Raw genomic sequence first — 15755 nt, 5'->3', positions numbered from 1 at the left:
ACAGCCTGGGGCCAACGCAGCCAACGGCGCCTTGGGGAAGCGGCATCACCGTCCCAGGTGTGGCTCACAGAAGGGGCAGGGAGAGGACAACATCGGGGCCGTCCCCAGCTCTGGGGACCAAGGAGGGGCTGAGCCCCTTGCTGAGGGCAGTCCCAGACCCCGCTCGGGCACTGGGAGCCGTTCTGGACCCCGGGCAGGGACAGTCCCGTTGGCATCAGTGCGGCGCAGCTCCCAGTGCCGCTGCTGCTCAGCGCCTCGCCACACACACCACCCTGCCCCAAAACTCCCATCCCCCGGAGCAGCTGCGCCGCCACTGCTCGCAGCTCTTGGGGCCACAGCAAGCAGCTCGAGAGAAGGAGGAAAAGAGAAGAAAAGAATAACCCCCAAACCCAAGCGTCGAGGAGCCTCAGTGCCGGAGGACGAGCTCTCCTCTCCCAAAACTGCTGCAGAAGCTCTTGGTGCCATCGAGGCCACGGGGCAGCCGAAACACCCCATCCTGCAGGCCAAGGGACTCGGTGCCCAGCTTATCTGCCGAGGCATTGCCAGGAGAAGGTTTGGCAGAAGGAGAGGAGCTGCTGTGCCAGGGTGCCCAGGCCCCTGCCCCTCTCTCGCAGCTGCAGAGGCTCTTGGTGCTGGAGCAGAGGCTGAAGCAGCTGCCCGTGCCCAAGCTGGCCCCAAGCGGAGGGAGGACTTCGCTGGCAACATGCCATCCAGGGAAGGTGTTGAAGTTGCCAAGCTTGACGTCGCTGCCAGGCCAGGCGGATGCCCAGGGTTCCTCGTCCAGGTGCGGAGGTGGTGATGCCAAGGCACCATCCACGTGCAGGGAGCTGCAGGCCAGGGAGTCCCCAACACTGTCGGGAAGGTTCACGGTTGCTGCCTGTGCCTTCCAATCCAGCTGCTCCAGCAGCTCCTCCATGCCCCTCTCAGCCTCAGGTTTCTTCTTGGAACCCTTCCCGCAGAGCCGGACCACCCTGATGCTCTCGCTGCCTGAGTGGCTTTGGCAGCCGAGGTCCTCAAAGGCCCTGTGAGCGCTCTCCAGGCTCTCATATTCCACCAGCGCGCAGCACTTGTTCAGCAGCTCCGGGAAGCGCGATGTGTATTTCCGCACATCCGAGGGCAGCTTGCGGCCTGGCCGCAGGATACGGATGGAGGCGATGGCACCAAAAGGGCTGAACATCCTTGTGATGGTCTCAAGGAACATCTTCTGGAGCGGTGGCATCACCTCCTGCTCCCGAGGCAGCAGCTCCCAGGCCAGCAGCATCCTGCTGGGGGGGATGCTCAGCAGGGACTCAGGGATGGGGACCCGCCGCCTCACTTTGGTGCCCTCCTTGTTCACCTCCAGCAGCTCTGAGAACTGCAGGGCATAGAGCGTGAGCCGCCAGTCGCGTGTCAGGTATTTCACCTGCGGGAGAGAGGTGGCCACTGTGTCCACATCAGTCTCGCCAGGAAGGGACCACCCAAAGCCACCTTTGGGGCAGGCTGCAACCCCCTCGGCCTGAAGCAAGCAAAAGGCAATATCCACCTTTGTCATAAGCACTTCAGGTCTGCCGGAGAAGGTCCCCAGTGCTCCCTGGACCATGGGAACCAGCCACAGCTCCCTGGACATAGCCCTGCCAGTGCCTCCTCCCAGTTCTTTAGTTCAGGAGTGATCTCTGCCAAAGCAGCCAGGGAGGACCAGGGGCAAAAACATGTGACTCCAGCCCTGGGTTGGATTGAGGACTGTTCATCACCTCATTCCCTCCCAGTACCGTAAGGGGCTCCAGGAAATCTGGGGAGGGACTCTGGATCAGGGAGTGCAGGGACAGGACCAGGGGAACGGTTTTTAGCTGAAAGAGGGGAGATTGAGATGAGATCTTGGGAAGAAATGTTTTGCTGTGAGGCTGGGGAGGCCCTGGCCCAGGTTGCCCAGAGCAGTGGTGGCTGCCCCATCCCTGGAGGGGTTCAAGGCCAGGCTGGATGGGGCTTGGAGCCCCTGATCCAGTGGGAGGTGTCCCTGCCCATGGCAGGGGAGGTGGATGCAGCACATCCAAGGCAGAGAGCAGAGCAGCTTTGCACAGGCAGCCTGAGGGGAGCCTGGACCTCCCTTTACATCTCACAGGAGAAAGCAGAGCACACCCAAACCCTCGGACATCCTCCACTTCCCACCCCAGCTGACCGGCATCGCAGGCTGCCTACCTTCTTAAAGGACGTCAGCAGTTTGATGCTGACAAAGCCCATCTTGTTCTTCTGGATATGCTTCAACAGGAAAGTATCCTTGGCCAGGTTTTCATCAGAAAAGTAGAACTCCACCTGCGACACGATCCTCTGCACCAGCTGCTGGTCAGGGGTGGAGTAGTTGCCAGCCAACCGATTATTTCCCAAAGGATTGCTCGTCTTGTGGAAGCTCCTGGCAGAGCAGCAGGGACACAGGTGTGAGCTGGGGGCCTTAGGGATGCGCAGCACTGGCCCATCTCAGCCACAACAGTGGGGACAGCAGAGACACCAGGGAGGCCCAGGGCCTTCACCTGCTGCGCCATAGGGGAGCACAGCCACCAGCACCCTGCAAGCGCCCTTAGTGCTGGGAGCACCAGTGCCAGACCATGAGCCTAAACCCATCTCACTCAAAGGAGAGAGTCCCATGGAGAAAAACAAGTGGCAAAACCGAGCCTCAGCCCCCACGTGCATCCCAGCAGCCACGTACCCTCGGAAGCTCTCTGAGAAGCACCTCTGGCTGAGCAGGGCGAGCGAGCGGCTCTGCACTGGAAGGAGATGCAGCGCCGAGAAGGAGTTTCTTTGCCCTGGCAGAGCTGTGCTGCTGCTGGGCTGGGACCCGAGCCCTAAAGTCACGCCAGTGCTACAGGATGACATGATCCTTCCTCTGGGATAGGAAACAGAAGGAGGAGAGTGCTGGGATGCTTTCTGCCCACAGCCAGGCACAGAGCAGAGCTCTGCTGGGGGCTGCAGCCCCCAACCCAGGGATGGGGGAGCAGAGGCAGCTCCTCGCTGCACCCTTACCTGCTTGGCAGCACCGTTGTCCCAACACTACACCCCAGAGGCCTGCAGGCAGCACATCCCAACCCTCCCCACCTCCAAACTAAAGCTCCTAAAAGACTAGAAGAAGAAAGGAAAAGAAGCAAAAGCCCTTAAGGGCAGCAGGCTGCTGGTTTATAAGAGCAGCCACCCAGAACGAGCCCCAGTGGGCGGTTTATGACCTGCCTCCACCAAACCCCAGGTGAAACCCATCTGCAGGTGGAAGGGCTCCAGCTGAGCCCCTGGAGCAGCCAGGCTCCTCCTGCAGTGATGGCTGAGCCTGTCAGGCAGAGGGGGAGCAGAGGCAGTGGTACCGGTACCCAGGGCAGCAGTGAGCTATGAGGCATCTTAACTGCTGCCTCAGTTTCTCTGTCTTATGCCACAACGGTGGAGGTGGAGGGAGGGTTCAGTCCAGGGCACCGTTTGGGCTCCAGGTGCTGCCGGAGTGACAGGCGAGGGTCCTTCTTCCTGCTGAAATGCCCTTCACCCCACTAGAGGCAAAAGAGGGGCCCCCAGATGGGGTGAAGCTCAGGGCACGCGTGGGAGGGGGGGATGCTGGGGCAGGGTGGCCTGTAGCTTCACTACAAAGTGGGGAAGGAGATCCGGAATGAAAGTCATCCTTGCTGCTTGAGCCCCGCGTTGGGCAGAAGTGGGAGAGCAACGTGAGGTTCGGACACGGCTGTCAGAGGAGCAGGGGGCACGGGCAGGTGGGGACAGTTCTGCCAGGCGGGTGGAAATGCCGGAGCGTGGGGAGCTGCAGAGGCAGCTGAGAACCAGAGCTGCCGCCTGGAGGGGTTGGTGCTGGGAGCCCAACCCTGCTGGCCCTCAGCCCGTCTGCCCAGGCGTGGGGTTTAGCTGATGTTGCTCCATGCCCAGTGGCTGTAAGGATGAGCCAAGGGCTTGTCATGCATCCACCCTGAACTCTCAAATCAACCTGTCACCACACTGGCAGCATCTCCAACATAGGCATGTTGTCCCTGCCCCAACACCTTGCCGCAGGCACGCAGAGCTGCTCTGGATCAATCCCTGGGCTGTGCTGCACTCTCCAGCTCAAAGCTCATCCTTCTGGGACAAATCACAGGGACCAGCAATGACAAACAGTTTCTGGGATGTTGCACTCCCCTGGTTTCCCTGGGGTTGGTGCACTTGGTGTCACCTCCGTGCCACCTTCACCTCCTCTGCCACCTCCACCTCCTCTGCCACCTTCTGGCTTTCTCTGCTGGTGGGGAACTGTGTGGTGGTGAGATGGTGCATGGAAGAGAAAGTTATGGGATGAGAGAGGTGGCCAAGAGCCACCTGGCAGGGGAGCAGGGAACTGCTGTGGTCCCTGAAGGTGGTGGCAGGTGACCACGAGGACAAGTCTCAATCCTGGAGGGGTTTAAAAGATGGGTAAATGATGTGCTTGGGGACATGATTTATTAGTAGACAAGTACAGTTGGAGTTGATGATCTCTAAGGTCTTTTCTAACCTAATGACTTTATGATTCTATGATTCTGTGTTTTAATGGGACTCTGTTTGAGCCGGCTTCATGTTCCATTTGCTCAGGGACAGAGGTGCTGCTCAGCTCCCCAGGGAGTTAGAGTGAAATAACCTCTTGTTTCAGCCCTGAGACTCTGTATCCAAAGGAAGCAGCTCAGGATGGTCCATCCATCCCTGCAAGCGAGCAAGAAAGACGCAGAGGGAAAGAGGCTGAGGCTAAACCTTTCCCTTCCCAAGGGGTCAGAGCAGGAATGATCTCATCACATCCCTGTCTCACTGCTCTCATCCTCCACAGCTGATCTGGAAGCGTAACTAGAAAATGCTCCTTGCAGCCCCGGGCTTGGCAGCAGCTCATCGGTTGGACTTGAGGATCTCAAAGGTCTTCTCCAACCAAACAATTCTATGATTCTATGATCTTTCAGCCTCTTCTCCCCTCCACGGACTCTGGTTAATGGGCTTATTATCCCTACAAACTGGCTGTTTTGTGGTGAATCCGTGGATCTCCCCGTGGACACCAGATCCCCGGCCAAAACTGCTTTAATTAGACTGCGCTGGGCAGATCCCGCATCTCCCCCTGCCACCACAAGGCTGCAGCATCTGCCTGACATCTCCTTCCAGTGACTGAAGAAGAAATGGGACCACACCAATTATTGTACAGGCCTGAGCATTTGATACATGTTTATTGCTATTCAGATTTAGCTGGGAATTTTGTCCATATCAGGTTTAGGGGGTTATCCAGACTCCTTGCACAGTGCTGCACAGCTCCAGAGCATCTCGTTTGCACATCCGTGGTGAGCAGAAGGTGGCTGGGCTGGGTCGGTGGGGGCTGCAAAGCAGAGCCAGTGCCCCAGCTGCAGGTAATATCACACTCGGTGGGAGCAGGGGAGTTTAAGCCTTGATTGCTCAGTTGGTTTTTTAGACCATCTTATCTCACCAGCAGGATCTGAAGTGTGGACTCCGACCCAGGAAGGGTTCATTGCCGTTATTTACAAATGAAACCACCTTTTTCACTTGTCTCCTGCTACTCTGATAGGAGACATTTACAGACGAACGTCACCCTGACAGACAACAGCATGGGACAGGAAGAGGGAAATATGTGCCACGATACACACTTTCTTTTTACTTTCCATTAGCAAAGTGCTGTAAAGTGTCAGAGCTACCTCAGTACCACTCAGAATGAGTAAATAATATATTTGGATAGAATACACTCTGATGTAAATGTACATGATACCCCTGGAAAAGCTCACATCAAATACTGTATCATTAGAAAGAATAATAATAATAATAATAAAAGCTATTTATGACACAGCCTTTATTCACAGAAATATTTGTCCCGGGGCTTTGGCTTGACGACAGATTCCAGCCCCCTCCTCTGCCATGTAGTCCACAGCAGCCCAGACCCCACAGGACATGGAAAGGGAGAATAAAACCTCACCAGGGCAGAAACTCCCCCAGCTCGACCCTGCGGGAGCCGCCACTGCAATGACACCGCAGAAGGAGAAGCGAAACAGCAAGGGGAAATGCCACCGTGGTGCTGAGCACAGCCGGGGCCCGGGAGAGCCCCTCGCTGCTACGCGGGACAGGGCTGTTTGATCAGAATTTGAGCTGCGCTGGCTCGCCCAGAGCTGGGGGGAAGCAGGCCCGCGGGCCCACCCTAAGGCACTGCAGTTGCACACCCTCGCCCACGCTCCGGACGCAGCCCCGCGAGCTTCCCTACCTTCAACATTTGAGCAGGACATGAATTGAGGAGTTTACAAAACCCAGGACATGGGAGCGGATCCCCTCTGCCCGGATCCTCTGGCAAGGACGGGGATCGCGCGGGCTATGGGATTGCCCATCAGAGTGCAGCGGGCAACAAACACGCTTTGTGACCAGCTGCTGCTTCCTCCGAGTCCTTTGGTATGTTTGGCCTGACAGTGTTCCAGGAGCATTCGCAGATCAGCGATGAAAGGCCAAGCTGGGGAGCCAAGGGAGCAGGTGGGAACGCACGTCCCGTATTCCCAAATCGAGCACCCGTCAGTCCCAGAGCATGCAGGCGTCAGTCCCAAACTTGCACACGCACCGCTCCGCCGGGACCAGATGGATCTGCAGCCCAGAGCCCTCTCCCCGGGCGGGTACGAGAGAGACGGACTGTCCCGTGCTCTCCAGCACGAATGATTTGGCAAAGTCAGAGCCAGGACAGTTTGTCTTGAAAGTCTGGAGGAGAAGGGTCAGGCATTTTTCCTTCTTGGGCACTGATTGGTTCAAGTTTGTATCACAGTGAAGTCTGAGAAGTGGGGAAGAAACCCAAACCACCTTCCCTGAAAAAGAAAGCCTCGTTGGCCTGCCTGGCTCAGGTTGGAGAGGAGAGCCTCTCCTAGCCACGCACATCCGATCTGTCACTGACCACGGAGGCTTCTGTCACTTGGTCATAGACTTTGGACCTTTGCCCTCCAGCCAGCAGTGGTGCCGGCAGCAGGCAGGAGAGCAGGCGGACGAACCAGCCCCATCCCAGCGCCGCCTGGGCTCACCCCTCGAGCCCATCCTCAAACACAAGTAAACATAAGAGAAACTAAGAGGCACTAATAACGCAGACACAGGGAGACTCAGGCTTGTGACTGTCAAACCTGGCTCCGGGTGTCTTCGTCCAGCTGGAAAAAAGCCGAGTCCCCGTTTCAGATCTCCTGCAGCGAGTGGCCGGGGTCGCTGCGTTCCTGTTTCACCAGCGGCTCCCCTGCGCTCCGGGAGTCTGTGTCCACCTCGCTGCCCAGGTCGCTAATGTCATCTGCAAAAGACAGATCTCGGCATCAGACGGGGGAGCGGGGGGGAAAAGGTCCTTCTTCCAAACAGAGCAAGGAGCAAAAGCCAGCATGAGGTTCCCTCTCCCACAGCAATTCTATCCCAACCCAGCAGGATTTCCCTTCAGGGAGAGGAGGTACCTTTGTCCAGCAGTGTCGGGGACAGGGATGTGAGGTCTCCAAACTGAAAGAAAAAGGAGTTATAAAGTAAGTGAGGCTTACGGAGACCGAGGCTTCAGAGCTGCAAGTTGGCTTCTATTTCCAAGCAATTCTAACAAGCAGCTCAAGAGAAACCACAAACATCAGCAGTGCCAGCGGTGAAGAGCAGGAAGCAAACCCAACCACATGCTTTGAAGAAAAGTCTGCCACTAGCATTTAAACCACACAGCAATCCAGGGCAGGATCGAGCTCTGGAACAAAGGGATAAATATTTCCATCTCCCAGGTCATGAGCAAGTGGTGCCACAGACCAAAGGATGGTGCCTTTCCTCCAGCCCTGTGTCTGCTCACACATGCCAGCTCTTCCCCTCTCCTGGGACTCTGCCATCACTCCACCTCTCTGCAAAGCCTTCGCATTCCCATCCGGAAAGCGATTTGGCTTGCAAGGGCATGATGCCAAGTGTAAGCAGAAAGCTTGGCATGTCTTGGGTTTCGGAGCTGTGTTGCCTCCCTCTGTGATGAGATCTGAAACACTAAGTGCTATAATAATAACGCTGACAACGTTGGGCAGCAGAAGGAACGGAGGAGAGCAGGAATAAAGTGAGCAATGGAAATGGAAGGACATGATTCATCCTTTTTTTTTTTTTCTGGGAAGAATCTGCCTCCTCCTGGAGAATGGAAATACTACAAGAGTTTAATGAAGGAAAAGTGAAATCTGAGGGGTGAAAGCCTCGCACAGCCAGGTATTACTGGAAGCTGCCCTCTGCCTTTCATGTTCTTTTAATATCTATAAAGATAGAGGTTTTGCAGTGAACAGTGGGAACTTCTGCTGCTCCTGACTTGGTGCAACAGCATGGGTTGAATGGGAGGGGAAGGGAAAGCAAAAGGCACGGGATTGATTTGTCTGCCTCCCCTACACGAGCTCCATGGAAGGAAGAAAACAATAAGAGCTTCAATGAGCAAATGAGATAAGTTTTAACCTAACAAAGTTTCTATATTGCTGTCACAAATGGATCGGGAACTTTTATATTGGGGCAAACAAGAAAGCTGGGGAGGGACTTTTTACAAGGGAGTGCGGGGATAGGATGAGAAGGAATGGCTTTAAATTGGAAAGGGAAGACTTAGAATAGACATTAGGAAGAAATACTTCACGATGAGGGCAGGGAGGCCCTGGCCCAGGTTGCCCAGAGCAGTGGTGGCTGCCCCATCCCTGGAGGGGTTCCAGGCCAGTTTGGATGGGGCTTTGAGCACATGGGAGATGTCCCTGCCCATGGTAAGGGAGTGGAACTGGATGGGCTTTGAGGTCCCTTCTGACCCAAACCATTCCATGATTCTATGATTTCAGAGTGAAAATTTGGAAGTGGCTTCAGCTCAGCAGGACAGGACCTGCTCGCAAGTCAGGCACCAGGTTTACTGTCTGTTTTGTTAAAATAATAACAAATCCCACCCAGGCACCACAAATAACCCATCATTTCTCTTCCTCAATTCAAAAACTGAGAGAGCGACTGACTGTGTGTGTAACTGGAGCTTTCAGAGGCCTGAAGTTCACTGAAAGCTGCAGGGGAAGTAACTTTTGGACCTTTTTTCGCTCGGTTTAGTTTTCGTGTTCAATAAGACTTGGTGGGAACCCCAAAGTGACAGCTGGTGCCCACAGGTTATGGAGAGAAGTGGGGAGATGCTTTTCTTTCTTTCTCCAGGTCTCCAAAGCCTGGCAGATGCTCAGCTGCCCCAAACCCCACCAGCAAGGGTATCAGCAAGCTAGGATGGAAGATGCTTAAGGAGCTGGATTCTTGTGCCAGGCACTCGAAACAACTCAGTAAATCCTTTGGCAAAGATGGTTACAAACACACATTCAGGACAGAGTGTGGTTTGTGAATGACTTGTGTCTCTTTAAGCGCTGCTTGGTTTGGGTTTGCTTCTAGGGAATTAACAGTTCTCACCTCTCCCATTACAGCAATCGGTGTCTCCCCCGTCGCCTGGGCAACACGATGCTCTACCAGATAAAACATGTATTCATCATAGAGCAGACGAATCAGGTGGAAGGAACCAAAGCTGGCAGCGCTGCGCAAGGTGAGGTCACGGATCACCATGGAGCTGGAAAATAGCCGGGAAACAAAACCTGTGGGTTGCGTTTTAAACTTGTTTCTCAGCTGATGTGCATTCTTGGCCTTGAAGGTCCTGTTGGGATACAGCTTTCCGTGTCCTGCCCCCAATCCAATAGTATGAAACCACTTTAAGAAATCGATGGACCATCCTAACCCCATCCTGAAAGGATCCGGGAAACACAACCCTCCCTTCTGTATCAGCACAGAACAACAGTTAATCAGAGTTGCAAGGTAATAAAGAACTTCGCCTGGCTTTTCAAGGAGCTGTTCATATGCCCAAAGCCTATATATATATATATATTTTTTTTTTTATATATATATTTATATATATATTTTTTATATATATATATATTTATATATATATAAAAAATACAGAAATATATATATAATACAGAAATATCTCCAAAACGAGAAAGAAACTGTACCTATAGAAGGACCACTTCAACAGGAACTGCCTGGCTGCCTTGGGGAAGCTGGGACTGCCCTCATGATGCTTCAGGACTTGAGTAACAACATTATCCAGCCAACTAGCCCACTGGTCCAGAGAGCTCTGTTGCTGTAGAGTGAGCTTGAAATCCTGCTCCAGCTTCTGTACCATGCCTTCCTCGCACTGGCACACCCACGAGGCTTGTTCCTGCTCGGGAAGAAGGGCTGATGGTTACTCATGCTGAGCCTGCATGGTTGGTGCATCCCAACCCAGGAATTGACCTTAGAGCAGCTTCCAGGACTGAGAGGGGCTCCGGGAAAGCTGGGGAGGGGCTCTTGATCAAAGAGTGCAGGGAGAGGATGAGGCGGAATGGTTTTAGACTGAAAGAGGGGAGACTGAGATGAGATCTTAGGGAGAAATGTTCTGCTGTAAGGGTGGGGAGGCCCTGGCCCAGGTTGCCCAGAGCAGTGGTGGCTGCCCCATCCCTGGAGGGGTTCCAGGCCAGGTTGGATGGGGCTTGGAGCCCCTGATCCAGTGGGAGGTGTCCCTGCCCATGGCGGGGGGTTGGAACTGGATGGACTTTGAGGTCTCAACTCAAACCATTCCATGTTTATGATTCTATAATTTTGATTAATTCAACCCAGAGAACACCAAGGTTTGGTTCAGCTCAGGGTCAGGTTTTGGAGAAATCCAAGGAGGAAGTAGAAAAAGGCCTTTTCACTGAGCTGGTGGAACTGGATGGGCTTAAAGTCCCTTCCAACCCAAACCACTTCATGATTCTATGATTCTAATTAAACTTCATTTCAAGTAGACAAGCATTCCAGACGGCAGTACAATATTATTAGGACTACTATTGTTGGTAGCACTACTTCTTACAGAAGTTCCTTAGTACCTTCTCCACTATCCACAGTGAGAAGGCAGACTTACCTGGAGAAGTAACACTGAAGCCATCAAATTGTTCATTTAATTGGTTTTTAGTATTGGAAATAAGATGCAGGTTACCAGCAGACAACCTCATTATCGAGTCCCAGTTCTAGACCACAGAATCTAGGAAAAGTTACCTGCACGTTGGCGAAGTCGACCCGATTGAGATCGCTGAGCATCTGGTTTATCTGGGAAGTGTTCTGCAGCACCGCACGGGCAGCCTGGGCCAGGTGGTTCAGGGACGTGTATCTCCGTAACGTCTGCGCGAAGGCACTCACCACTCCAACCTGCAACAGAGCACGCAGGGAACTGTGAGCTGGAGGCCACGGCGCTCAAAGACCAACTCTTCTCAGCACTAAGGTCAAGCACAGAGTGGACACCGACTGGGTAACCTGCACAGTTCCACCCACACTGCTGTCCAAAGCACACACGAGCGCTCCAGAGCAGCACTTTTGTATTGAACACATCTTGCAAACCAGCCTCTGCATTTCTTTTCTTTAAACTAATAGGTTTTCGTGGTTTGCCTCCGGCAGAGAGCAGCAAGGTGAGGACAGGCTGCAAGAATGGCTTTAGAAGATAGGGAGTAGCAGCATTAGGTTCAGTCTCTACAATGGCATCTGGAGCACCCCTCATCCAAGGCCAGGTTGAGAGAGTTGGTGTTGCTCAGCCTGGAGAAGAGAAGGCTCCAGAGAGACCTTAGAGCAGCTTCCAGGACTGAAAGGGGCTCCAGGAAAGCTGGGAAGGGGCTTTTGATCAGGGAGTGCAGGGATAGGACGAGGGGGAATGGTTTTAGGTTGAAAGAGGGGAGATTGAGATGAGATCTTAGAAAGAAATGTTTTGGTGTTAGGGTGGGGAGGCCATGGCCCAGGTTGCCCAGAGCAGTGGTGGCTGCTCCATCACTGGACGTGTTCGAGACCAGGTTGGATGGGGCTTGGAGCAACCGGATCCAGTGGGAGGTGTCCCTGCCCATGTCAGGGAGGTGGAACTGGATGGGTTATGAGGTCCCTTCTGACCCAAACTATTCTATGATTCAATCCATGAGGTGTCCTGTGCTTTCCAGTAGGACAGCCTCATTCCAGTGCAGAGATTTTCTTCCACAAAGATTTATGTGCAATTTCAAGACTTAGGACTGGCTTGATGGACAGACCATCACCAGCTTCTGGTTACAAAGAAATTGCCCTGCCTGTCCTCACACTCCTTGCTCATTTGGGTTCATAATTATTCATTATATCGTGCTATCTGGAGTACACATGGCCAGACCCCAGCAGTGGTTCCTAATCACTGTGAAAAACAGCAACACACACACACCCCCACACACCCCCCCCCACACACACCCTCAGTCCGTACCCCTGATCTGCACCGTGCTCCCCCTGCTTACCTTGGTCTGGACAACCTGGGGTGGAAATTCACTCATGGCGTTCATCAGCCACCCTTCCAAACTCTTGGCAAAGTTACGAATCGCCTGCGTCAGGGTGCCTGCAAAGAAGTCTGCAGAGTTAGAAAGGCTGCTCCATCATCTTTGGACACCACTTTCTAGTTCAAACTGCTGTGGAAAGCACAGCCTGAGATCTGGTGAGCTATGGTCTCGATTTAGCATCAAGGATATCTGCTGCATCCTGAGATGCACTGAAACTTTTCTTATTCAGATTCTCTACTATTGTTACTCAAACTATTCTTCCTCTACTTCTTCCTCTTATTCTCATTCTTACTCTCATTGTTTCTTATTCTAACTCTTAATTCTTTGGGGCTGGACAACAAGCGAGGAGCAGCTGAGGGAGTTGGGGTTGGTTAGCCTTGAGAAGAGGAGGCTGAAGGGGGACCTTATCTCTGTCTACAACTGCCTGAAAGGAGGTCGTGGAGAGGTGGGTGTTGGTCTCTTCTCCCAAGTGATGGGTGATAGGATGTGAGGAAATGGCCTCAGGCTGTGTCAGGGCAGGTTCAGATTGGACATTAGGAAAACTTTCTTCCCTGAAAGGATTCTCAGCCACTGGAACAGCTGCCCAGGGAGGTGATTGAGGCACTGTCCCTGGAGGTATTTAAAAGATGAGCAGATGAACTGCTTAGGGATCTGGTTTAGTAGTGGACAGGGACGGTTGGATTTGATGATCTCAAAGGTCTTTTCCAACCTAGTGATTCTATGATTCTGTGATTCTTATCCTTTTCTAATTCATGGTCTTCTGACCACCTTCCAGACTCTGAAATACACCCTTTAAAGCCACATGTGCTCCAGCAGGTAGATTGACAACAGCACCTCCAAAGGACATAACTTTCCAGCCTTGCTCAACCCGGTCTATGTGAGTCAAGGCCTCGGGGCGACTGATGAACACACTTCACCGAAGAGCCAAATCACAGAGGAAACCTTGGATATCACATCCTAATCTCCTAAAGAAAATTGACCCCAATTTTCCAGGAGGTGCAGTAAGGGACAGGATGGTCCTATATAAAGAAAGATATGATCTCCAAGGGAACGTCTCACAAGGATTAGTTGTGCTTCCTCGTGTATGAAGCTTATGCTTTTACCTTGACTTTAGACAAAGTCATGAAGTGTGACATGCAAAAAAACAAATCCCCCTCTACTCTGCTCTCATGAGACCCCACCTGGAGTCCTGTGTCCAGTTGTGGAATTCCCAAGATAAGAAAAATACGGAATCCTTGGAATGAGTACAGAGAAGGCCATAAAGATGATCTGATGGCTGAAGCACCACTTCTATGAGGACAGGCTGAGAGAGCTGGGTTTGTTCAGCCTGGGGAAAAACAGCTCTGGGGAGACCTTAGAGCAGCTTCCAGGACTGAAAGGGGCTCCAGGAATGCTGCAGAGGGACTTTTGGCAAAGGCCTGGAGTGACAGGATGAGGGGGAATGGCTTTAAATTGGAAGGGGCAAGATTTAGATGAGACACTAGGAAGAAATTCTTCACAATGAGGGTGGGGAGGCCCTGGCCCAGGTTGCCCAGAGTAGTGGTGGCTGCCCCATCCCTGGAGGGGTTCCAGGCCAGGTTGGATGGGGCTTGGAGCCCCTGATCCAGTGGGAGGTGTCCCTGCCCATGGCAGGGGGTTGGAACTGGGTGGGCTTTTCAGGTCCCTTCCAATCCAAACTATTGCACGATTCTATGATTCTATGAAATTTTTAAAAGCCTGGGCCATGAAAGGGCACTGACGCAGTCGGTGCTGCAGGAGAAATATTGCTATTGTCATAAAATTTTAGCTTGCATTCAAAACAAACCCCTCTAAATTAATTTTTACAATTGAAATCTTTGTGGCAAGTGGTAGCCAGATTGAATGAGTCACAGATCACTGTTTGTCAGACACAACGTCCCGTGACTCAGCCCAGTGAGAAGCAGGAGCTGAGCAGGAATCAGGACCACTCGTGTCCTCCCGACTGCGCTGAGGATACTCACTGGGCACTGGTCTGAGCACGTCTGGGATGAGGATCTCCACCAAGGCCTGGTACAAGATGTGGTCACAGCTTCTCATCCATTTGAGGATGGGTTCGTATTTGCACAGGGTGATCAGCTTATCTTTCGGCAGGGTCCCTTCGTGTTCTTCTTCGCTGTGTGAGGAGGAGGAGGAGGGAGGCAACATTAGCAGCAGGCTTGCATTTAGTACGTTCACCCTTCCTCTTGATTTCTGACCCAGATTTTCAGCAGAAAAAAGCCATTTGTGGTTCTTTCAAAAGAAAATATTCAATGATTCGTGTGAGTCTTCGTTGACTCTGCAAGCACCTGTCTGTGGGGGCAGAGCTCCAGCCAGTTTTCCCTCAACTCCACATCTTCTTTGCCTTCGTCTCCTCTGTCTTCAGCCTCGGGTTTGTATGTACATGGGAACTGTACTTCAGTAGAGTCATCTCAGCAAACAAAGGCTCAGCTGCTCCCTCCCAGACCCAGCTATGTCCAAAACCTTCACATCGCTCTCCTCTGCTCTAAACCTCCTCGGCTATGGCACTGGGGACATAACTTTTGCCATGATTATTTTTTTTGAGGAGGGTAGCCAGTATTGCCAGATCCTACAAACGGTTTCAAGGTGTTTAACAGCTTCAAATGCTGACAGAGGGGAGATTGAGATGAGATCTTAGGGAGAAATGTTTTGCTGTGAGGTTGGGGAGGCCCTGGCCCAGGTTGCCCAGAGCAGTGGTGACTGCCCCATCCCTGGAGGGGTTCAAGGCCAGGTTGGATGGGGCTTGGAGCAACCGGATCCAATGGGAGGTGTCCCTGCCCATGGCAGGGGGTGGGACTGGATGGGTTTGAGGTCCTTTCTAACCGGAAACCATTCTATGATTCTATGTGAAGAAACTGGCCATCAAACACATAAACTTCCTGTTAACTGGAACCATATTCTGCATGTTTTCATCCTTTCACTTGTAATAGTCCTTTGGGTTTATATTTGTGTATATACAAAGCAGGAGCAGGGAGTGCTTTATTTCCCTGTCTTGATCACAAGCAGTGGCAGGGAGAGGCACAGTCTTCGCAAAAGGTGTCAGCTTAGACAGAGCCCTGCAGAAACGCTGCCTCCAGCATCCACGAGAGCCTGGTGGTACCCAGCACAGCCTCTTCGTGCTTGCGATACACCTGGGAGATACATCCTTAACTAAAAGAGACTTTATAAAGAAAAGCTACTGTAGCTCTTTGTAGGAAAATATCCATTGGGTAACATCTACTGAAGACAACAGGGCCATATTCTACAGATTATTATAGGGTGTTCGCTTATTACTCAAACCTACTATTTTCCTTCTGAATATAGAATGTCAGTATTGAAGCTCCTTATAGAATCAGTGAGAGTGGACTTATAATACAAATTTTAACAAGAAAACTTTGTTTTCTCTGTTTTGACTATTCCCATCTCCTATTTCCTGGTGGTAGACTGCCAGGGCATAAAGTACAT

The 15755-nt window shown here is 52.5% G+C and overlaps 2 protein-coding genes across 9 annotated transcripts in view; both read right to left on the bottom strand.

Moving 5' to 3' along the window:
* Positions 1–406: 406 nt before the first annotated feature.
* On the bottom strand, positions 407–2847 carry LOC104065413 (la-related protein 6). Its single transcript, XM_054050493.1, has 3 exons — positions 2681–2847; positions 2176–2386; positions 407–1402 (listed from the first exon to the last, which is right to left on the bottom strand). Exons 1-3 carry the CDS (start codon positions 2845–2847, stop codon positions 407–409), a joined length of 1374 nt encoding a protein of 457 aa, XP_053906468.1.
* A 2302-nt stretch (positions 2848–5149) lies between these two features.
* LOC104065410 (DNA-binding protein RFX2) overlaps positions 5150–15755 on the bottom strand; it is a 74268-nt gene continuing 63662 nt past the window's right edge. For 7 of the 8 annotated variants that reach the window (XM_054050263.1, XM_054050265.1, XM_054050266.1 and 4 more), the window contains 7 exons: positions 14276–14427; positions 12258–12355; positions 11017–11166; positions 9954–10162; positions 9364–9517; positions 7407–7449; positions 5150–7252 (listed from right to left, as the gene is read on the bottom strand). In XM_054050263.1, the coding sequence (XP_053906238.1) occupies positions 7143–7252; positions 7407–7449; positions 9364–9517; positions 9954–10162; positions 11017–11166; positions 12258–12355; positions 14276–14427 (916 nt within the window). In that variant the 3' untranslated portion in view covers positions 5150–7142. The remainder of the gene's footprint in view (positions 7253–7406; positions 7450–9363; positions 9518–9953; positions 10163–11016; positions 11167–12257; positions 12356–14275; positions 14428–15755) is intronic. The other variant, XM_054050262.1, reaches the window with a different exon arrangement.

Source organism: Cuculus canorus, chromosome 27 (genome assembly GCF_017976375.1).
Source record: "Cuculus canorus isolate bCucCan1 chromosome 27, bCucCan1.pri, whole genome shotgun sequence".
In the NCBI taxonomy this organism is placed as follows: domain Eukaryota; kingdom Metazoa; phylum Chordata; class Aves; order Cuculiformes; family Cuculidae; genus Cuculus; species Cuculus canorus.
The sequence above is the reverse complement of the archived record's forward strand: the minus strand, read 5'-3'. Positions and strand labels throughout refer to the sequence as shown.

What these genes read in the sequence shown, in the direction of transcription:
- LOC104065413 (XM_054050493.1), bottom strand. Translation starts at nt 2,847, where the DNA reads ATGTCATCCTGTAGCACTGGCGTGACTTTAGGGCTCGGGTCCCAGCCC. An exon ending in TTCTCAGAGAGCTTCCGAGG is followed by an intron (nt 2,387 to 2,680) that starts GTACGTGGCTGC and finishes CTGCTCTGCCAG; the next exon opens with GAGCTTCCACAAGACGAGCA. An exon ending in TGCTGACGTCCTTTAAGAAG is followed by an intron (nt 1,403 to 2,175) that starts GTAGGCAGCCTG and finishes TCTCTCCCGCAG; the next exon opens with GTGAAATACCTGACACGCGA.